General features: G+C 41.2%; 1 protein-coding gene across 17 annotated transcripts in view; it reads left to right on the top strand.

Moving 5' to 3' along the window:
- The first annotated feature begins 197 nt into the window (after nucleotides 1-197).
- The window catches only part of LOC146185430 (inositol hexakisphosphate and diphosphoinositol-pentakisphosphate kinase 2-like), a 64,788-nt gene continuing 41,107 nt past the window's right edge, over nucleotides 198-23,878 (top strand). For 11 of the 17 annotated variants that reach the window (XM_084606377.1, XM_084606375.1, XM_084606373.1 and 8 more), the window contains exons 1-15: nucleotides 273-646; nucleotides 777-894; nucleotides 1,357-1,656; nucleotides 5,076-5,252; nucleotides 8,282-8,427; nucleotides 11,308-11,393; nucleotides 11,807-11,961; nucleotides 15,334-15,435; nucleotides 15,752-15,913; nucleotides 16,866-17,089; nucleotides 17,874-17,960; nucleotides 18,041-18,116; nucleotides 18,281-18,390; nucleotides 18,457-18,542; nucleotides 21,378-21,500. In XM_084606377.1, coding sequence (XP_084462503.1) covers nucleotides 1,549-1,656; nucleotides 5,076-5,252; nucleotides 8,282-8,427; nucleotides 11,308-11,393; nucleotides 11,807-11,961; nucleotides 15,334-15,435; nucleotides 15,752-15,913; nucleotides 16,866-17,089; nucleotides 17,874-17,960; nucleotides 18,041-18,116; nucleotides 18,281-18,390; nucleotides 18,457-18,542; nucleotides 21,378-21,500 — 1,642 coding nt within the window. In that variant the 5' untranslated portion in view covers nucleotides 273-646; nucleotides 777-894; nucleotides 1,357-1,548. The other 6 variants (XM_084606378.1, XM_084606370.1, XM_084606366.1 and 3 more) reach the window with 5 other exon arrangements.

Genomic DNA, 23,878 nt, shown 5'->3' with positions numbered 1-23,878 from the left:
TTTATGTAGTCGCTTGTCTTTCAACAAAATCTTGATTGTTAGTTCAGGTTTTGCCTTTTGCTGTTCTGATCGCTTTTGTTTTAACTACTTTCTCAGTGGTCCTTCAGCATCAACTTAATTTCGGTTCCGGTTTCGAAACATTTTAAGCCGTATTGCGGCGTTACGATCGTGCAGCAATGGCGGCTGCCGGTAGTGGCCGCTTCGCGACTGCGCGATGAGAACCAAGAGCGGCTAGAGGACACTTCTTTTTTTTCTTTCCCCTCTGTGTGCGTGTGTGTGTGTGTGGTGTTGCGCAGTGTAACTGTTGCAATATTTTGTACATTTGTAGTTGTTCTTTGTGGTCGTTTTGTGTCGTAGGAAGGCGGAAAGAGTAGCCTCATTTGCTTTTAAAGCGTTAGCGAACACGGCCCCCTGTAACGACACGAATAGCGATCGATCATTTTGAGAGGGTAGCTAGCCTCATACGGCTGTACCTCTGCATTTGCCGGTATTTGCCCTTGCAATTTAGTCCGCTGTACCTTGGTTCTAGGAAGGCGGATCCGTTCTCTCGTGAGGTACGCCGTAATTCGACTATGCTTAGCTGACACCATGCAATATGACTTGAATCCATCGCGCGAATCCATCGGGCTGCAAGATTTCAGGAAAGGTATGCTCACTTTTGCCGCCCTTTAGTAGTAGGAAACTCCCAGCCGTGCCGAGACGAGTACTTTACCCCTGATATTTTTCCGGTTGTGTTGCTATTTCTGTGTCTGATATGTTTGTTGATATCCTTCCAGGCGATGACCGATAATGTCGTACAATGAATTGGAGCAAGGCTATCTGGGCCTGACAAGTCAACCTCTTTTCTACGTTGGAGATGACTGTGGTTATATTAACTGGAACAAGATAGAAAAGGTATACTTACATGCTGTTATCTGCATGCGTCGCTTGTCCGTGTGCAGTAGGTCTTTGTAAATGGTTATGAAACTTGCTCAATGAGCACAAGTGCACAATAGAGCGAGTCTCATTCATTGCATGTTATTAGAGCGCTTGTTGCATAGCATAACCCGTCCAGGGCTGCAGCGTTTATCCGCAATTATTTGATAAGTGGCTGTTTCCGTCACATTAAAACAGCAGTAATTGGAATTGGCGGGCTGCACCGCCTCATTAGGTTTTTTACCACACCATCGCAGATTAATGCAGATTAATGCTCAGCGGAAAGATACATATGGCAGAAAGCATGGACCTATTGAACATCCTCTTTGAACATGTTATCCTAAGCTTTGAAATGATTTTGAGCATGAAACGCATCTGCATATCGTTGCACAGCTGCCAGGAAGTTGCACAACACTGTGTGGAGCTCAATACATGTTTCAGCTGAGCACACAGGCTGGACACGTACAACCGTGCAGGCCCATTGGTGTTATATGAAACCCAAGATTGCAGCAGTGCAGCCTCAAGCCATCTGAACACTTTGAGGAAGCAGGAAACGTTGCTTGCTCCCTTCCCCGAGTTTCCTGCCACCCCTGCTGCCATCTGCCGTGCATCTGGCCGTCTCCAGGCTCTTCAATGTCTTACTATGGCTTTCCCTTGAACCTCTCGACAAATGTGTCCATTTTTCATCCATGGAACAGGCCTGCAGTGGATATTGCAGCTTATTGGAGGGCATTGAGATGTGTATGTATGCTTTCCTTTTGCTTATGTTCTCTTTGCTTTGTGTTTGTTTAAATGAAATTAATTTGTGCCCCCTCCTTTTTTGATTTTGCCTTGCCATGAGCCGATTTTGTTTTTCGGACCAATTATAAAGGGTCTGACTATGCATTTCTGAGATGCTTTCTTTATATTTGGTTCTTATTATACGTGATTTTTTAGCATTGCTTTGTCTTACTGATTCTTGCCGTATTGAGGTTTGTATTGGCTTTTTGCTTCTGTTAATATCTTAATGCCTTTGTTGCTCTCCTTTAGTGTCTGGCATTCACAGGCTCATGAAAATGCTGCATGTTATTGAAGCTAACTGCAGTTGTCATGCTTAGTGCTGTGCGTAGTAGTGTTACACAGGTGCTAGATCTTCTGAAATGCTTTCATCGACACAGCAGCCAAGCGCATCATCACCAGCATTGGAATTTGCTTCAAGCGGTGACTCTACCAAATGTAATGCGCTAGTGCCAGGTGCTTAGATGAGTAATACCTAGGAATCTATTCTACTACATCTGTGACCATCACATATTTAAATTTTTATTTTACTTTGTTATTGGTGGTGGTTATAACATTGGTTATAATAGGCTTGTGAAAGGCTATTATTGGGCATTTATAACTGTGAGTCGTGTGTAGATCGCCTTGACATGAAATGAAACCCTTACATACTATTACTTAAAAGTTGCATAGAAAATTCAATAGGCTGCATGACTGTACCACACAGGGCACCTCGTGGTAAATTTGGGGATTCGTGAAGAAGTAGGGAACTTTGCTTGGAATGCTGGCTTGCGGTTTCCTGTGATATTGAACTCCATTGCACGTTACTATGTTTGCATTAAAGTGCCATCAACAACATTGCGTGTGGATGCAGATGTATGATTTCTGGTCGCAAAGTGCATGAAACAAAACTTTGTAATGCTGATGGACATGGTAGGTGCTAGTTTGGGCTTATTAATCTTGTTCAAAGATATTCATTTGCAAGATTATCTCTGCTCTGAAATTGCTTCTCTTATGGCCTTATTTCTTGAGTTCTCAGTAACATTGTGCAAACATTGACAGTGCTGTGGCTGCTCGTATTGGGATGTTTGGGACATAACTTGGCACATATTTTACAACAATATACTGAAATTGCTTGCAAACATGAAACAGGGATGTAGGTACAAAAATATTGGCACTTCTTCGGCTCAAAGAAAGGGCATTATGGGACAGGCACCATAGTTGTGTTTAATGTAAACAAAGATGATTGGTGCTGCGTATAATAGTTTTGTGTAGGGACCATAAAATTTTGGAATTAAATTATGTTAAAATCTGAACATTATGTTGTTGTGAATGCCAGTATTTTGTGTGCTTGTCTACACAGTGTAAATTGATTTTCTTGAGTATGCCCCCCCGTGCCGAGGCACACATTTACTTTATTATTTCTAAATCTTGGAACAAAAACCTTTCTTCTTTGCACTTGGGTGTTCTCATAAAGTTTCCTGTTTAATGTGCAAATACAGGTTCAAGCCACAAAGTTTTTCTTTCTGATGTTCCATTTGTTAAAATCATGGAACTGCATTTATCTGACTAAATGTTACATTGTTTACATTGTTTCTCATACAACATATATCCTGTGTTTGGCTCTAGATTGTTTTAGAAAATATCTTGGAACTAATTTTGTTCTTTAATGGTAAATTTCTTACCTTGGGAGTTGTCATAATCTGTTGATAGGCCTAATGTTTGTTTTCCAGAACTTAACTCTTTCTCTCACGTGACTAAACTGAAGTGCTGTTTCCTTTCAGATCCTTTAGACATCTCTCACACACTTGTCTACTTGATGATCAGACAGTGAAGGCTGCTTGCCTACTGAGCTCTATATGGTATACAGACTGCTACAAGACTATGCACCTTTGACTTACATAGCCACAGCAATCCCTCACCTTCCCATCAGCCTTATAGAATAGTGATGCAGTATTAACACTTTGGAAAGAAAAAGAAAGTCTTTCAGCAACATTTCTTGTTTAGGACTAGTTGGTTCATGTGTTTAAAGTTGAATCCTTGTAAGCACTTCTCCCCTTTGTCTTGCACTAAGAAAGATCTTGCCTAGGAAAAAAAATAAGAAGGCTTATCCTTGAAAGTGGGGTGGAGTGATAGTTATTATTATGGCTTGCACTGGGGGGGGGGGGGGGGGTGCTTATCGGAGATAAGCATCCTAGTGCTGACAGGGCAGCATTCATGATGAAAATATTTTATCAGGAAGGTCAAAGTAGCTTTGAATTCAAGGCTGTAGTGAACAGGAGGAGGGCAGTTGGTACCACATTACTGATGCCTGGTGTTATGTTCCCACATTGTCTGTCTTGTAGGATTTGGTGACTAATAGCTATCGTGAACGTAGAAAGAAGCACTTAAAAGTGTAGTGCCTACTGATTAGAAAAAAAAGAAGAAAGAAGTTTGTGTACTGATGTTGCTGTGCATGATGTGTAGCCCCTAGCCATCAGGTTTTCGGTCTATCCTGTGCTGTGGGACAAACTCTTGAGTGTTTCCACTTCTCATTGTAGCATGATGTTATTATTGCCGTCTATCTTGTGCAGCTTCCAGACACTTGTGGGACGAGATCGCAGCACTAAGTTGTTCCTCTTCCGAACATCAAAACCACCAAAAACAGACATTCCCTTTCGCCAGTCCAAGTGTGCTTGTTAGCATGCACGTAGGAATGCATTAGCATTGCATCACTCATGTGTTTTCTAATTGCATTTTTTTTTTTTTTTGCCATAGCTAGTAGCTGTGCATGATAGAATATAGACTTGGCATAGTATCCTGATGTAGAGACTGTATCTTCCAAATGGTCACATATCTTGGCTTGTGGTAGTCGCTTAACTAGTGACATGTTCTTTAATTGTATGCAGAGGAACCCTTCCCATGAACTCTACTGCGCACCATATGTGGAAAATGCATTGCATCTTGTAAAATTTTACAAATTTAGGTTGTTTCCTGGCTCAGTTCTGGGACATATCAGTATTGCTTTCTTTTTGTATTATTCCCTTTAAAGCCTTAATTAATGATAGAAGCTTTGAGAAACTGTATGGCTTACATTACATTTTTTGTTGATCAGCTAACATATGCTTACAACAGTTTTGACTGGACACTTGAATCAATGCTAACTTTAAAAGGCTAAGCAAGTTCAGCTTAGTTTTTGTTAAATTGCATTGAATTTTAATACTTTGCAATCCTACAGAGCCACCTCCTTTTTTTAGCACAAAAAAGTATGCACTCGTAATTTGGGCTCTGACATTTTTGGTTGCCATAGTTTCTTTTGGTTATGCAGAAGACAAAGAACTGTGAAAGCTTGTGCATTGATTCGGGCACAGAAGAGTTCCCGGGTGTTAGTCGCTAAAGCTATTTCTTGGCCACTTTTGTTTTAGGATCCCGAACATGCAGACTCTGAAGATGAGAGTCTTGCTCCAGGGAAGCAAGTCCTCGTTGGCATTTGTGCCATGGCCAAGAAGTCTCAGTCCAAGCCAATGAAAGAGATCCTCACAAGGCTTGAAGAGTTTGAGTATATCAAAACTGTCGTGTTCCCCGAGGAAGTTATCCTCAATGTAAGTCCAGAAGAACAATGGGGAACCTGAACATGGTGTTTGTAGCCTCAGGCACCCCCTTTTTGAAGTTGTGTAAAGTGTGCAATCCATGTTAATTGCCTTTTGTGTGTTTGGTTGCCATTTCTAAGCTGGCTAGATTGCCAGGTTTTCTCATTGCCCCACTAAGGCTATGCTTAAATGCCATGATGAGTTTAGTTTTGTGTCATATTTTCCACATCACATGTTTTACTGTGCAGAGCAAAGGCAACTGACAACCTTTCGTTTAGCAAAGTGTTTAAAGGGCTACCCTCTTTCTTTATGTTCGTAAGGTTTAGCAAAACATTTACTCAAGGTTCTTATTTATTTATTACTAATGCACACTGTGTCATAAAGCATTGCAGGGGAAATGGCGAGGGGTGCAATACACAGAAGGAGAACTAATAAAAAGCAGGTTTTCTCCACTCACATCACTTCCAGTTTTAAAGGGACGCTATAAGGAAATGTCAAATTAAGCAAGATGATTGGATTGTTGCTTAGAGTCACTCCTGACTAACTGCCAAAAGTTGTTGCGTTGCTAAGAAACTTGCTAGCGAAAGTTCTGAAACTTTTCGGTGTCCAAAGCACCAAAAAAAAAGTAAGCACAGTTGCGTCATTTCTATGACATATTTGTGGTATGAACTTTTGTCTAACCTGACGAATCATATCCAAAGACCAGAAATACTTCCAAAAACTGAAACCAGCCCAAGAACAGAGTCAGTTGTCACTGCAGCAGGGGGCTAGTTGTGCTAGCCAAGTCAATGCTCCGTTTCAAGACAGATGCCCTCTGCTGCATTGCCTGTAGCTTCATTTCCTTGCAATGGACATGTGGGATAGAGGAGAGTAGTTGCAGACTGGAGAACAACTGCTGATTGCACTCACGCACGCATATGTCATGATTAACGATTTGAGTGTGCGGTCTTCATTGTCTTGTGCTGTTGTGAAGATTGCATGTTAGTTTTGAGGAGCGACATAACCAAACCATTGCAAAAGCTACAACGACAAGATAGCTATAAAAGTCAACTCAGTATATTACAGTAGAATTCTGAATTCTTAAAGTAGTATTAGATTGCAATAGAAACTTTTTTTATGAATTCATTGTACTCTTCACATAGTTCCTTAATTTTGAACAACTTTTCTTCCATGAATAGAGAATGAGATTGTGTCAGTTATCTTCTGAAGTTGGAGTTACGCTGGATAACTGCTGGTACTGAAACAACTTCAGGAATCTAGGGCCCATATTTTGTTAGAAAAAGGTGTAATAAAGAAAACAAACAAAAAAAAACTGTCTTTAGAGTAAGCTTCCCGCTGTCCACCGTCTCCTGCAGTGCAGCCCTATTCTCCCTCTCTCTCTCTCTTTTTGTTTTTGTCATTTTTTATGCTACTATCATACTGAATCAATAGATAAGGTTTTTTTTTTTTTTTTTTTTTTTTTTTTAGTGTGCATCTGAAGCAGTCAGGGTAAATTTGCTGAGTGGTTTACGAGGGAGGTCAAACTCATTGAGTCTTGCTTTGATTATTCTGCACTTCTCATCATTAAAATGTGAACTGGTGTAAATAATGTGAAGAATAGGAATGCCTGGCCTGAATTATTTAGTTTATTGCATATTTTGCATTTTGTGTATTGCTAAGCAAAGTCTAAAACAATACACCTAACATTAAGTAAGTACATTAGTTCCAAAAGAAAAGATAGAACGCTATTTTATTGGTTATTGCGTGATGAAAAAATTAACCTTTTGGTATAAAACAATGCTAATTGGAGAAAATTTAAGGCCACATCAAGGCCGTGCCTATCTCACTTGAACTTTGAGGAAGAAATCAATGAAACTTAACGTGTGGGAAATCCTTGCATGTTATACATAAGAGTTGAACACCTACCGGTACTTTCCGATGGGACAGAGATGTGGAGGTTAACAAAAAGGGTTCAATTTAAATTTAAGATAATGCAGAAAGCTACTGAACAGACAGTGATAGGCATAATGTTAAGAGACAGGAAACGTGCGAGGTGGATCAGGGAATAATGAGTTAATAGCATTCCAGTCAAAATGAAGAAGGAAAAATGAGTATGGGCAGGGCATGTAACATGAAAGCAAGATAACTGATGGATTATGGGTAACAGACTGGATCATAAGGGAAGGAAAGCACAGCAGGGGCCGGCAGAGAGGTAGATTGGTGGATGAGGTTAGGAATTTTTCAGATGTGGATGAAGCTGGTACAGGATTGGGTTAATTGGTGTTATATGGGAGACGCCTTTGCCCTGCAGTGGGTGTAGTCAAACTGATGATGATAATGCATTTATGAAAGCTAAGAAAACATGCTATCCAATGAGCCTAAAATTTTAAAATATATCACTCTTTTGCATGAAGCAGTCTCGCCTCAACTTATAGTGCTGTAGAAGTAGATGCCTGCTGTTTCAGGCCCAGGAAATTTTCCAGTATCCCCATTACCTGTTTTTAAAACATTGAAGTGACTTTCTAGTGCAGCACGAGGCCAGAGGAGGAGAACGAACGGGACACAGCGCTGAGTCTGTCTCGTCCACTGGCCTTATGCCATTGCACCGTTGCACTAGAAATCATGTCTGACCAACATACCCATCAGTTCTTGTCTTAATGAAGTAACATACTGTGGTCAGTACTCATCAAATATATTTGTTGCCTATCTGTGTGTTTATGAATTGCACAGTACCATACCTACTGTGTTGCGCATTTCGAACTGTCTTGAATCCACTTGCAGCAACTTTGCATCTGAAATTATAGGCTGGGATTTGTGTATGGAAGAATTGTCTGCAGTACTGCCTGGGTCATGATAACTGTTGAACATTCTTAACATGAAAAAGTCTCGCAGATGAAAAGGAGATGGGCATGGAGCACTGTGGTGTGCTGAGGGATCAGGTTAAAGGCAGAATCTGTGGTGTTTACGTATGTTATTGACTAACTGTGGTATCTATGCTGATGTCTAGATTATGGAGTGATATTTATCTGTTTTTTGTGTGTGTGTGTGTGTTTTTTTTGCAGGAACCAGTTGAGGACTGGCCACTCTGCGATTGTCTCGTTTCTTTTCATTCCAAAGGGTTTCCCTTGAACAAGGCCATCGAGTATGCTGAGCTCAGGAGTCCATTCATTGTCAATGATCTTTTCATGCAGTATGACATACAAGACAGGTAAGGTCTTGGACAGGCACTTTTGAATGCTCAGCAGTGATTTGTCCACACCTTTAAAATAAGATTGCTGCATGAAAGACAAAAGGAATGAAAGAGGTGGTTTAGTAAGGTTCTGCTTCTATCTTGAAAAATGTTGATTAGTAAGTTTCTGCTCGTCGGCGGTTTGCGTGGCTCCAAGCCAGAGGTCTCAAACTCATGACCCCCATCAAGGTTTTGCCTCATAGCTCACTGGCAATGAAAGTTTTAGTCCTTTTACCAGAATAATCTAGGCGTGCTTTTTTTACAATACCAGCTTACAATAGATAGCGAAGCATTGGAAGTAGTAGGTGAATATGTTTACTTAGGACAGGTAGTAACCGCAGATCCGGACGATGAAAAGGAAATAACTAGGAGAACAAGACTGGGAACGAGTGTATTTGGCAAGTTCTCGCAGATTATGACTAGCAGCTTACCGGTATCGCTCAAGAGGAAAGCAATAAACAGTTGCATCTTACCTGTACTCACCCATGGGGCTGAAACTTGGAGGCTAACGAAAAGGGTTCTACTTAAGTTTAGAAAAACGGAGGGCTATGGAACAGAGAATGGGAAGTGTAACATTGTGATGGGAAGCATGCAGAGTGGATCAGAGAAAAAAATGGGCATGCGCAGGACATGTAGCGCGAAGAGAGGACAACCGATGGTCTCGTAAGAGTAATCAGCTGGGTTCCAAGGGTAGGAAAGCGTAGCAGGGGGTGGCAAGAAGTCAGGTGGGCGGATGAGGTTAAGAAGTTCGCAGGGGTAAAGTGGATGCAGCTAGCACAGGACCAGGTTAATAGGAAAAATATGGGAGAAGCCGTTGCCCTGCAGTGGGTATAGTCCGAATGATGATGATGATCTTTGTTAATGTGATAGTATTATGAGTGTCATGAACGCAGAAAGTGTCCATCGTCTGCATGGAGCCTCCACCTATTAACCAAGAGGTGGTGTTTAGAATTTTCTCCTCTCCACTTGCCAAGGTCTGCAGGTGGGGAGCAGAGGGAAATTTTTCTCTCCACTTGTTGGAGGGACAGGCTGACCTAAGAAGAGAAAGAATACTCTTTATTATTATTAACCAATAGCTTAGAATGACTCAACAGAAACGAATCTGGCTAAGAAGGACCAGTTGTGATACCGGCCACGCCGCGTTTTGATGAAGGGGAAACACAAGGTGTCCATGCTACTTTGCGATATCGGTTCACGGTAAAGAGCCCTGGATGGCTGAAATTGTCTGGAGCCTTCCACTAAAGCATCCTTCATAGCCTTAGTTGCTTTGGACATTTAATCCCTTAGGCTGTAGGTCATAAAGAATAAGAATGGCTCAGAAAAAAATTAATAAAAGAGGTGGAGTGGAATAAGGCTAGAATTAAGATTGGAATAAATTGGTGAGTGAAAGAAACACACTTCTCATTTCCTCTGCATTAGTCAGATTTATCATCTCTAAACATTTCTTTTTTGCCTCTGATAACCTACAGTCATAAATAACAATACCTTGATGTCTGAACTTATCTTAATACCTACCTTTTCTTGAGACAAAGCTGTAAACATAAAGGTATATGGATGCATAATTTTTGGCTGTGTTTTTTTTTTCTTTGTAATGGCGTGTAAGACAATGCTACACACGGAACACCGCACGCTATTTGCCTATGGCTACTGAGTAATTTGTAGTTGATTTTCTTTTCCACTTTGTTTCAGTTTCAACAGATTAGAGATAGTAGTGATGTCAGAGTTTTGAAAGGCCGCATGAGGAATAAGAATTGAAATTTAATTGTTCCTTCATTGTTTTAGTTCACTGCAATACTAAAGTCAGCCTGCCTCAAAAACAGCAACCAGAGCTTTTGAAAAAGCAGCGACTATATGGGAATTTTATTGTGCTTCACGGAACATATAGTACATAACTTTGCCGTCATAGCCACCTTTTGCTACTGAACCAAGTGAGAAAAAAAATTCACTTTTAAATTATTTAGCAATCATAGGCAGATGCATCATGGTCATCATGCATTTCAACAAGAAATAAAATTACACCAAAAATTGGTGCTTTTGGGTTACAAATAACTAAAGGAACAAATGTGGCTGTGGAGTTACCTATTTTGTTTGTGCTTAACCTTACTTCTGTTTTTTGTTTTCTTTCTCACTGTTTCTCCCCCTTTTTTTCCTAACTGTCCTTAGGCAGTGAGCAGCTATTCAGTGCACCCCACATTGGCAGGGTGTGTTTGAAACTTGCTGTTAAGTATTACACCAGTGATGGTAGGAAAAAAAAGAAAATGAACAGTTTTGCTTCACAGTTGTCTTTGCGACAGAAATTTGTGCATGTGACCTTAAGTGTCATAAGCTTGGATCTGCTCTTTTCACCCAGAATACATCCCAGGAGGCAATGTTTCTGCACATATGATTTTGTTGTGTATGCTGCTCATGGCTACTGTCCACAAATGATTGGCTGCATGTGTAGTCAGTACCATCAAGATACACTGAGCAATAATTCTGAGTAAAAAAAAAAAAAAGACTACGCTGAGCAATAATGTTGAGTGCAAAAAACGACACAGAACTTTTAAGTAAGGGCGTCAGGAAAGAAAAGACACTGTTGCGTAGGTTTTCAACATTTTTTTGTATTGTTTTTTGCTGCCGGGACCAGCCAACTAGTTACCCAGTCAGCCGCACTTGCAATTTTGTGTAGTACCGACCAAACAGTTCTTTCTGTATTACATTGAATAATGTGGCGTTACAATTAGTAAGCCCTCGAATCATGTGACAAAATATATCGCACGCCTGAGGCTGAACTTTTTTTCTTTTCTTATTGTTGAGTTTAGTAAAATGTAGCCTCTTCATTAAAATAATGTTTATAAGGTTGCATATTTTTTCACGCAGGAGAAAAGTGTACAGCATCCTTGAAGATGCAGGCATAGAGCTACCAAGATATGCTGTCTTGGACAGAGAATCTGCTGATGAGAAACGTATGGCCCTTGTGACTTTTGTTATGCTTTGCATGTCTGTTGGGGATTTTATTGGCAGTTTTATCACTTTATTGGTGGCAGGTAACTAGTAGCACGCATGCATAGGTGCTCTTTGTACTCTGCACAATTTTGAGTAAATGGTATTGCTTCTGAATTCCTTTGTCCTAGCAGCATGCCACAGTAATGCTTTCTATAAGAAAAAAAAAAAAAAGCACTTCTCTGTGCTTCTTGTAAGGAGTATAATGAGAAATGTATTTATTTTGAATGGTATGTTTTAGTATAATGTTTTTTTCACAACTAATGCTCACTATAAGACTTGTGATTGTGAGTATCTTGTCGTACTCAGTTTTTATCAGAATATTTTTTTTGTCTTTTGTGAGTGAATTAAGTGCTGTTAATTTCGTGTCATTCAGAACGGGAACTTGTTGAAGGTGAAGATCATGTTGAAGTCAACGGTGTGACATTCAACAAGCCCTTTGTGGAAAAGCCAATTTCAGCCGAAGATCACAACATCTACATCTATTACCCAACGAGTGCAGGTGGTGGCAGTCAACGCCTGTTTCGCAAAGTCAGTCACATATTTATTTATTTTTTTTTTCTAAATTTTAAAAGCTACTAATTGTGGTAAATTAGCGATTACATTAGTCTTGAGCAGTTTTCTGCTAGTGTTAAGCCAGAGTGCATCATGTATAATAGGTCTACTAGATAGATACCTTTTGTGTGGTGTGATCTCACTGTGGTGAGTTCTGTTGTCCTTACCTGCTTTCCTCAGCTCGGGAAGTTGGCACATGTTTCACTGATTAGAGTTTTCGCAACTAATGATATGAGTACACATCCATATCTAGACGTGAATGGTCATGACTTGGGAGAGTTCACCAAGATGGAGTAAGGGGAAGAAAGATTTGATGCTGTGGGGGCAATCATGCCCGCTTTAGTCCACAAGCAAGCTGCAATAAAATTAGGCTTGTTGGGTGTGGGATGGGCAGCGCATAAACGATGTAGCTCTGAAGAGCAGTGACGATTAGTGGCTTGGGAAAAGCTACACCGGCGCTTAAGAGCAACAACAGGAAGAAGGTTTGAGCAACATGAAATTCATTATATGTATGTATACTATGACACTGTTTGTATTAAACCAAATATAAACAAACTGATAGTGTTTAATGGAGAATATGAAGGCAAAGAAGGAGCCACGAGCACTTCAGGCTGAAGGAAAACATTGAAGGGCTCAAGTGAAAACACAAAAACCAACAGTATATGTATGCATTGTTCTCAGGTACAACAGTAGTATCAATTGGATGCCGAAATAGATGTAGACAAATTCGCATATGCATGAGTAGTCCGCATAATAGAACCCCTCTATAGTAATTGTTATTGAGCATACATTTCTTTTCCTATTTAATATTTTTTCTTTCTTTGTATCCACTCTTGCATGGGCCCGATAAGGGTCTGTAGTATTTTTAAATAAATAAATATATAGTGGACTCACTCGGACAGCCAAAAATTTTTGCTTTGTTGATTGTTGGTGATGGCATGGCTCTAAGGATTCTCTCTGATAAATAATTGGCTACTTAGTAGACACGTAGTGTTGGCTTATAATGGAAACACAGTGAAATAGCATTCACTCAATTCTTATCACTTCTTTGTGAAGTAATTGTGTAACTTCTTCACAATTTATGTTTAAGTCTTGTTTAAAGGTACTGCATTTACACGAGTACAACATGGTCATGAATATAATATGAGTTTGATTCCATATGAAAACCAAAGCTTTGTGGGAACACAGCACTACATTCTATGCCGTCAGCGTCATTTTAAAGACAGTACTTAGTATAGGTGAAAAATTTTTGACTGCACATTTTATTGTTTGTAATGAGGCGTAATGCATTGTTATACACGAATCACGATGTGATATTCGCCTATTACGACTACATAATTTCAGATTTTTTCTCTCACTTGTTTCGTTTTTCATTTTCAACGAGTGATTGCTGTGGCATAAAATATAGGTCGCGTGACGGAGAGAGAGAATGGTCCTTTATTGAATGGGAAGGTTCATGGCCATGGATGGGGGTAAAGGGAAGTAGACAGAATCTTCATTGTTTAAGTCGTCACTCAAATCATATTGCTCTAACCAGGCCACTAAGGGAGCCATACTTGGCAAATATCATCTGTGTAGCATCAGTTTCTAGAAGGGAATGGTAGTTCAGGCGGTAGGGTTCGATCTCGGAGCTTCCAGTAAAAAAAGCATGGCAATCCCAGAGTAGATGAGATATGCCGCCGCGTGTTAGAGTCGTACAGTGGAGGCACGTAATCATTTCCTCTGTATACTGACGCCAGCGGGCCGTAATACGTGGTGTGTAAGCCGCATGGGCGATGAGCTTATTCAAAAACACTTCTTGACTTTGGGTGAGGTGGGTTTTTCGCGTAAAAGGTGGGTCTGGTGTAGCCACCTGCATGCAATGCTGACTGAGGCTACGAAGACTGGTCCGAGTATAGTGCATAAAGGCAAGAGAAGGGGTGTGTTGCCCACCCTGACGAATGGAAAAACTTCAGTATAATTGCTGCTTCTTTATTTTTTGTTATTCCAGCTTTTGAGGCAGGCTAGCTTTTATTTTTTTGCTAGGTCAAAATGACAGTGAAGTGGTTATATCTATATCAGATTTTTCATCCCTCTCGTGGCCCATATGCTACTTTGACCCCACAGCCATTGCTCAGCTGTTGAAACCGAAACAAGTGGGAGGATAAACCTCAGTTATAAATCACTTAGTTGTCAGAGGTGAATACCACAGGTTGATCCTATGTACTTAAAGCAACTAGTAATGTCTTGCATGTCATTAACAGGAAGAAAACGTGCCACCAAAATTTTGAGTCTGCACTCCTTTCTCTCTTTCTGCTTTCAATCCCATCTTCCTCCCTTTTCTTATGGTGAGGTTCAGGTGTCCACAAAAACAAGTGTGACAGATACTGTGCCTTTCCTTTCCTGTGAACTAATTATTATTAATATTATTATTATACTCCTTTAAAAAACACATATTACGCAGACAAGTGTGGCACAACCTTCCTCGTAGTGGTTCCGCACCTCTTTTTGCTGCCACTGCCCAGTGTTGTGAATGTTTGCCCTCTTTCTGCTCACTGCACTTTTAGCCATGCTGCTGCCTTTCGACGTTCACTGCTAGCTTTACGTTCTGTTTTTCCATGTGCACCACTCACTCTGTTTCACGGTCCCTAGACCTTTCAAAAGTTGGCTTCTCTTCATTGTTTATTAGCGTGGTGGTTAATTCATTGTCTTCGGTATGCATTTGCCCCCAACTGTCGGCCTCGCAATTTCACCGTTACATGTCCGTGGCTCTGAGAACGCCTAGACTGTGTGTATGTCACAATATCATCATTCCGCTGGAAGTATGTTGCCTCTTCAGTGCAATACTTTTTATAGTAAAGTTGTCTTTACTATAAGTGACAAAAAAAAAAAGTGCAGCCATCTGTAGAAGATTAAATGGGACTGCACTTTCGCTTCACTCTTTCAAAGTTTACCATATTGGCTTGCTACTGTATTAACTGCTGAAGAAGCCACGCAGTTTTTTTTTGTGTGTGTTGTCCTGAATATTCAGCAAGTCCATGAAATTGATGACTGTTGATGTACAAGACTTCTGATAGCAACCTTGGGCAAATTTGTTCAAAGTAATCATTAATATATCTTGGTTGGAGATATTTCCTTTTCTACCTTTTTCTCAGGCCGAGACCTGAACATCTACTTCAGCCCATTCTAAACCAATTCAAGAAAACCCAAATAGTTGTAGTTGCTCCATAGTGGCAGCTTTTATCTCATCTGCTGCTATGTTTTTGAGCTCTCCGTAGTCGCACAAACTTTTGCAGAATGTCCAAAGGTGTATCTAGCATGGTGCGTTTGAATGTGATCAATTGACTGCCATTTTCTTTTCCATTCAAGATTGGTAGCCGGAGCAGTGTCTACTCTCCTGAGAGTAGAGTAAGAAAAACAGGATCGTTCATCTACGAGGAGTTTATGCCCACAGATGGCACCGATGTCAAGGTAAGCATTGTTGCAAGCATGATTTATATTGCGGGAGTCAGTATGATTGCATGGTTGACTGCTTTATTTTCTTGTCATGCGGCCTCGAATATAGTAAATGCAGGTTTGCAGAGGTTCTGTTGTTGTGCTCATTTTTCTTGCTGCTTAACCACGCTACTAATTTAACATTACATGCTTCAGTGGGAGCTCCATTGCTCAGAAGTGCGCGCTAATCAGCACAGGCATTTTAAGTGCTTTAGAGTCCTTTTTCTCTCTGGGTCGTACTGCTCAGCTGTCCAACATGTTCTGGTGGTACACTGTAGTGGTCGCCTTGCAGGTGTATACAGTGGGGCCAGACTATGCACATGCAGAGGCACGCAAGTCCCCTGCGCTGGACGGGAAAGTGGAGCGTGACAAGGAAGGCAAAGAAGTGCGCTACCCTGTCATCTTGACCAACACTGAGAAGCTGATTGCTCGCAAGGTCTGCTTGGCCTTTAAGGTAACTCCTTTTTCCCCTACTACTGTGCCTTGACATTGGGCACGTGCTTTCCTTCTTTTTTGTGTTATTCCTTATGTTACTTAAAGCGTTCATGGAAACTTTGTGGCCACATGCTGATACCAGTGTTGGGTTGCTTTGTTCCTTTATAGCAGTATACCCGGCTCTGAGCTGCAGCAACAGCATTAATTGTGCAAGGTTCGATCATATAACTCATGATTATATTTCATGAGACAAATGCTTATAATGCTTATTTGTTATTGTAATATGATTCACTCTTGAAATGAATTTTGTTTTTGAGGGAGGGGGGAGCAGCCTATATGTGCAGGCATTTATGCACTTTTGAGGAAGCCAGTGCCGGTTGTTTTTGTATCACTGTCGACAGTGATACAAAAAATCGCTGCGTGCTGCAGTGTTTTGTGACTTGGCCTGTTTTTGCTGCAAAATGAGAAGTTATTTCGAAATCTCTATCTTGCAGCTATTTTACTACTATGATTTTTCTCCAGTATGGTGCGGTGAGCACTCGCATGTATGTCCAAGAGTGCACACTGCCACCTGTTAAAAGCCTTTGAAATATTGGTGGAATTCCGCACTGCTTTGTTGGCCTAATAGACTGTTGGCATGATGTCCGTTGATGGTGTCCTTGTAGCAGTGTTCAGTTGGTCATTTAAATCATGACCTATCGATTTTAAGGCATTCGAAATGGTCTAGTGACAAGGGTGTTAGACACTATAATTACGACGTGCGAAATATGAGTTCTAGCATGAGCAATAAATTTGCTTCTGAAATTTTTGATATTCAGTCTGAATACAGAATTTCAGTTTATTGTTTTGAATTGTTCAGACTTATTCTTTATTTTTCAGTACAGCTGGGCGTAGTCAGTTTATTCCATCAATGTTCCTGGTTGTGTACCATATTCTCGTAATGAGCGAGATCCTTTGCTACCCTGGTGCAGCAAACCGTTTGTGGCTTTGACCTGCTGAGGGCCAATGGCAAGTCATACGTGTGTGATGTGAACGGGTTCAGCTTTGTGAAGAACTCGATGAAGTACTACGACGACTGTGCCAAGATCTTGGGCAACATGATTCTGCGGGAGCTGGCCCCTCAGCTCCACATCCCCTGGTCCATGCCGTTCCAGCTGGATGATCCCCCAATCGTGCCCACTACCTTCGGGAAAATGTGCGTGCACTCCTGGCCTTTGGCCCCGCCTTCTTTCTGCAATGAGTCCTCGTTTAATCGAACTCGTATAACCCCTGAATGGTTATAGTTCTAATTTGTATGAACCCTACCTTGCATGTAAACTAGATTGTGGTTCTAAAATGCCGGTACTCCTACTGTTTGCTTTCACAGCTGTATTTCGGAACTAATGTACTGGATGTTTTAGCGAACAGACAAAATGGTGCCATATCAGTTTTTGAAGCAAAGGTAGAGTCTTTATGATCGAGCTGTTTTTCGAGATGAACTACAGCTTTTGTATTTGCACTTTGTTCAATGCAATAATCAAAAAGTTATCAATTTTGTAGTCTTTACTAATTAATAAAGTTTGGAGAACTGAAAAATACTGCAGACTAGGCCACATGACTCTCAGCAGCCTTCAATTGATTTCACTAGGCTAGGACACAGTCCTTTAAAAGCCATGGTTACATTTAGCTGGGACATGTGGTATATATGCACATATAGTTTCACTTTGCAGTCATTACTAATTGAATTAGGGATGTTTATTTAAGGACTAAGCGTCTGTATGCTGTTTTGCTCCAGTCAAGGCCAAACTGGAGGGAAACAAGACGTGCAATTTATCTCAACACCTTTTCAACAACCATGCATTTTTCTGAGGCTAAAAACGTTGAGGATCTGTGGTGTGAGTAGGAATTACAGAATGTTATCAAGCTTTGGTTTACTCATAGTAGTATGTACTATGCAGAGAGTCATTTTTATGATTTCTCTCTTTTTGCCCTGCATTCAGGATGGAACTCAGATGTGTCATTGCTGTTATTCGTCATGGTGACCGCACGCCTAAGCAAAAGATGAAAATGGAGGTGAAACACCCAAAGTAAGCACGGGGCTCTAAGGCTAGCTCAATAAGCGATATGCACGATGCAAGTTGCTTACTTATTTCACACTTTCTCACAGGTTCTTTGAGCTTTTCGAGCATTACGGAGGCTTCAAGGATGGTCACATCAAACTGAAGAAACCAAAACAGTTGCAGGCACGTGATATGCTCATTGCTGTGCCACTGCATGTTTATAGTTTTCAAAGCATTCTAGGAAGGACATTTGCTCTTTTCTTTACGTTAGAGCACCATCACAGTTGCTGCTGAACTGTGTACAGAAAGCATACATTACCTTTTCTTTGTCTATGGAAACCTTGCAGGAAATCCTGGACATCTCACGCTTCCTTCTGAGTGAGATAGAGCACAAGTCTGACCCGGAAGTTGAGGAAAACAAAGTTAAGCTTGAGCAGCTGAAATCAGTTTTGGAAATGTAAGGCTGTTTTTTTATTCTTTGTATTTGCTGCCTCATGCTGACCGCTCCTGTTGTGCTGTACAGGTATGGACATTTTTCTGGCATCAACCGCAAAGTGCAGCTAAAGTACCAGCCGAAAGGGAGACCTCGGCATTCAAGCAGTGATGAAGGTGAGCCATAACCAGTGTTACTCTATAACAGTAACAGAACTGTTCATTGCTGATAAAAACTTAACAAACACCCACTTCTGAGAAATGTTGTTGGGCATATTTCTTGGTAAGTGCTTTAAATTTTTACGGCTTCTAAACTGTAAAAATGTTTTATTGCATGTACAGAGAGAAAAATTACCCATCCTCTTGCTTTGATTCCCGAGTATGAGTGCAGTACGACAAAAACTCGATTAGCAACACACATGGCACCTTAGGGTCACGGCATGGAGGTCACACGTTTAATCCCAGCCGTGGAAGTCATACTTATATGGAGGTGAAATATTAAAATATCCATAGTGCTGCGCGCCGTCGTCACACGTTAAAAAAACCCAGGTGGTCTGAATGAATCTGGAACCCTTGGCTATAGGGCATCCGTGTTGCCAGTATGTCACGTTGGGGCATTACACACCACAGTTTACAATTTACTCGGGAACTGGTAAGTGGCAAGTGCATCACCATAGGTTTCAGCTCATTTACAGCCTCTTTTTGCATCACCTCCATTTCTTTTTTGTGCCTCCTCGAAGGCTGCTGGAACGCCATCTGATGAAAATGGCCTTACGCAGGGTTTCTCTGCAGAGTGGTGTAGCTGGTCCTGGGTAGTGGCTGCTCGCTTTTCGAATGGGGTCGTCTTCAGGGGCTGCAGCTGCTGCGGAATCGAGCTGCTTCTTGCCCACTTTGTCAAGGGAAGACTTATACTAAACCATGCGGTATCAATTTTTGACAGCAACGAGAGAAATAACCTTTCCTTCCTTGCCTCCTAGTCTGGGAAACAAAAGCTACAGTTGTGAGTCAGCAGCTCTGTAGGCTTGCCTACCATCTATTCTTCAGCTGCATTCACCTCTGTGAGCTGTGGATTCTGCACAATTTATCATTGATACGTTGGGACCCCAACTGCATTTCAAATGTCCAGTCCTTTCCTGTAATTGGGCAAAACTGGTAACCCGTTGTACGTGACTTTGTCTCACAAGAGTAGCATGTTGTGGCAGTTCTTACGAGGCATATATGCGCTCTTAAGCGGGTGAAGCTATGGTGGTGACACAAAGTGGACATAAGGAACTGAGGTAACTGAATTAGGAGGACTGATGCTTTTGCCAGCATCGCCAGTGTGGGGAGCGAGAAGTGCTTGGGTCCAAGCATTTTGGTCGAGCAAGTCAGAATAAAGTATGTAATATTATTAAGAACTTTTCTAGAACCAGACGTACCTAGCTGGTCAGAGGTTGTTGTGTGCCACTGTAAATTAAAGAACCTGTCAACAAATTCTTGTGAGCACGGCCGCAAAGAATGTCCCCTGAAACTTCTGAGCGCTGTACTTTACAAGGTTTTCTTGGAGTCAGTTCAGGTGAAGTATACGTTTCACATCCCTTGTCAAACAACGCGCCGGGAGGTGGAAGTAGCAGGACTAAAAGCTGAGCACGCCAAGGTATGCTCTTTTTAAGTGTTAATGAGATAAGAATCCTGCAATAACTTCACTATAATGAGCAAGTAGAGAAATTCGTTTGTGAGGGACGTCGGCCTGCGAAGCAACATGGAATAAAGAGCCAGTGGATCCTGTTTTAGCCGACTCACTGTTGTGTTTTACGCTAGCAGGACTGTTAGCTCGTACGTACCTGAATACATATAATGCTTGCATGTTCTGTTCAGAATGCATGTTTTGTACAAAGCAGCTCATTAATAATAAATAAATTAGACAGTGTAGTCGAAAACCAAGCAAAACCGCCGCTTCCATAATTTGGTTAGCAACATGCTTTCTGTTCAAGCATATGTGCACATAGGTTAAGGAAAAATCTTACCATGTTCAATCTCGCAATTGCGCGTGCCTATCACGCATGCTGTACTAAATAAAATGAGGATAACGCACAGTAAGAGAACGGAGTGCCGCATTTTGCGCTGCATGCGGTCCCTTCCACATCGTTGGCACCACCCGGGGCTGCGTGCGCCACATGTCGGCAGCTTTGCATACTAGCGTCGGCGGCCCCCAACAATGTCCTTGCCGTCGTTGAGCCAGCAATAAAAATACCTATAGAGGAGGCTATGCCTTGTGAAAGGAGGAGCCTACTGAACAAGCTGACTTGGCTAATATCATTGCTACTTTTTTTGCAGCTTAGTTTGATCCCACTGTATAATGCCTCTTAAACGTTTTTGCACTCTTTGCTTCATAGATGCAGAGAAAATTCTTTCATGTTCTTTATTCTTAATAAAATGAGACAGCCTTTTCAAAGTTCTGTTGACATCGGGAATAAAATTTTCATACCTTTTCCCTGCCACTCCAGTTTAAATTTGGGGTGTTGGAGAGAATATCGTGTCGTGAGTTTGCTGTAATTAGGTAAATCACTTTTCCAGCTTTTTTCTTCTTTTGCGTTGTTGTGCAGTCTGTTACTGGCAGTGGTGTACAAAGGCCACCGAGCAGTGGGATGTTTAATCCAATGCTGTTTTTGTTTTTGTTTTTTTTTGTTTTGTTTTCTGTATTACGATCCACAAAATTATTACAAAGAGTGTACTATCAGGGACAAAAGTCTGCGGACCACGTAAACTACAACCAAAGCACATAACTTTCGTATCGGCCAGTAGTTTCAGACCATACTTGTTAATGCGAAAGTTTGACTTTAGTTCTTTCATGTGTGCTAGAGAAATAAGGTGATAATTCGTTTACATCATGCTTCTAATCCAAAGTCGCCAGACATGCGTTCCAGAGACCTTTGTCCCTGATAGTACATGCAGGAATGGCTGATGGTTTCACCACTTGTCTAGGCTAACTAAAAGCACTGGCCTTTAGTAACATTTGCTTCTATTGTACAGACTACCCAAGGGAGCCATCACTGGTGCTCATCCTCAAGTGGGGTGGTGAGCTGACGCCAGCCGGCCGGGTACAGGCCGAGGAACTGGGCCGAGTCTTCAGATGTATGTACCCTGGCGGACAAGGTACGCTTGGCAGCGCGGTCTCGTTGGTACTGGCACATGCGACTGCTCCCAGCACGAAGCCCCCCTCCTCGGTTGATCCCACTGCATGTGGAAACCGGTAATGCACCCAGGTCACATAGTAGCGTTTGGCACATGCCCGAGATAGCTTTAAGGTAGCATTGCCTCTCAAAATCGCAGCCCTCTGATTCACATCGCCAAGGTTCATTTTTGCCATTGTTTGTAGCACTTTCCTCCTGGGAAGTCCTTTGTGGGATGCGTGAGCAATAAAAACAGTAAAAAATGTAAGAAACATTGATCGAAGCTAGAGCCTCCGTTATTGAATGTAGTGCCTGCAAACACCTCTTTCAGAAGGTTTGGCATATTGATTAGTAATTGCATAACCATCATGTTGAACATTCTGAGTTTTTCTAGTGCTTTAATTTTCACCTTCTTTTTTGTAACTTTTACTGCTCTTAGTACTTTTGTTATTACTCTTACCTGCAGCATATTACACTTAAACACCCTAAAATATGCCTGGTTTACTTCATACCATAGGGATAGCTCAGAGGAGCCTAATGCGAAAATCCTAATTGCGCAACAAAATGACCTCGCTTCAGCCCTTAAATCTGAAGCTGCTGGAAGCCTACCTGCAGATGCGATGCCGCTTTTGAAGCTTACGTTAGGGCAATGCACCTTTTACGCAACAACATACACAGCTCTTTTGGTACCCTGGTTTTGAGAAAAACGTGTTAAAAAATATGCTCTCATTATTTTGTATCAAAATTGTGATATTACCGTTCTTTGTGCAGCGTTCAGGGTGGCAATATCATTTCGATTCTCATTTAGCATCCATCTGCTAATCAGGTTGGAGGTTAGTTTGTGATAGTGATTCAAACCGATGACATACGTCGTTAATTGTAAATGTAGGTGTCCGTGGAGAAGTGAAACAAATACTTCACCTTCCTTTCCCCAAAAACGACCCTATACAAAAAGCAAAATATTTTGAAAAAAAATAAAACATGGAATGAAAAGGCGGTGTTAAAGCTACTATTGCATCTACTGTTTAAATTTTTTTCTTGTTGCAAAAGTGTTCTCCACTGCTTGGCCGAGTTTTCACAATGTTACGTTCCAAATTTGACTAAAATGTAAAAAAAACGCTATATTTCTGTTGCAACTGGCCCTCTGTAGGTCCAGACCATCATACTCGAATGGAATGCACCCCCACACCCCCCTCTCACCCCCTTTTTTTTTTTTCCCTATCCCTGCATGCAGTTCATTAGTAGGAGTCTTCAAGTAGCTGTATGAAGATAGACAGCGGTTTGTTTAAAACTGCATTCCAAGCGTTTCAAGAAGCGCTTCAATATGTGATCCTGGGTGCTGTTGACTAAATGTTTCCATTCTGGCCTTCGTAGTTGCAACTCACGTAGTCGTTGCTACCTCTGCAACCATGCCTCTAGGACTGCTCTTAATGCTACTGTTCCAACCTTGGAAATGGTTCGAGTGCTGTTTCTGCAACCCTAGGCGAGGTGCAACCAACTTTTGTTTTATTGCTGAGTGTGCCAGTGCCACAAGACCATTCTGTTTGCTTTGCTCCATCTGTTGTTCATCAGACCCATTCAGACTATACTGTATTTACCACTTATTGAAGTTCCTTTACTATCTGAGATGCGGACATAGTACAGTGGAATCTTGCTAACTCAAAACTGCTTTATTTTGCCTTTTCACTTGGACTGGTACTCGGGTACTGTCCCAGTCTATCTTTTTAAAGTGGAAAAAAAGTATCAGTCAGCGAAACATTAAATATCAAGCAAGTGATTATAAAACTTTGCTCTCTGCAGATTTCTTGCAAAAAATCACTTGGCAAAGCAGCACATACCGGATAGCTATGCAAAATATATATATATATATATATATATATATATATATATATATATAGTATAAAAAGCAGCCTTATGTCATATCCAGCACTGTCTTTGTTAAGCACTATTGGGGTTTTAGATAGTCACCTTTATCGTTAAATTCAGCGACATCCAATGAAAGTTTGTATGAACAGTTAAGGAACCAGCTAGAAGCACGGTTTGGTTTGACGGATCCCATCTTATTTGCAATAGCTTGAGTTATGTTTTTGAACTTCAAGATTCTTGCTGTTTTCTTTTTGTTTGAGGACCTGTAACTAAGGGCGTCCTAAGTGACTGTATAGTTTACGAGACTTTGCAGCTCATGTGAGAAGAAAATAAGGGAAGAGCGCATTTTATTATTTCATACCTACACCAGCTTCGGACACATAAGCAGCCCTGTTTTGCAGCTTGCGCTTCTTTGCACTTCTCAGATGCACTTTTCCACACAAGTCACTTGCCTGTATACCTATGTGTGGCAGATTAATTAGTTGCAGCTTATGA

Source organism: Amblyomma maculatum, chromosome 6 (genome assembly GCF_055883805.1).
Source record: "Amblyomma maculatum isolate TAMU_Amacu chromosome 6, ASM5588380v1, whole genome shotgun sequence".
NCBI classification, from domain to species: Eukaryota; Metazoa; Arthropoda; class Arachnida; order Ixodida; family Ixodidae; genus Amblyomma; species Amblyomma maculatum.
The sequence above is the reverse complement of the archived record's forward strand: the minus strand, read 5'-3'. Positions and strand labels throughout refer to the sequence as shown.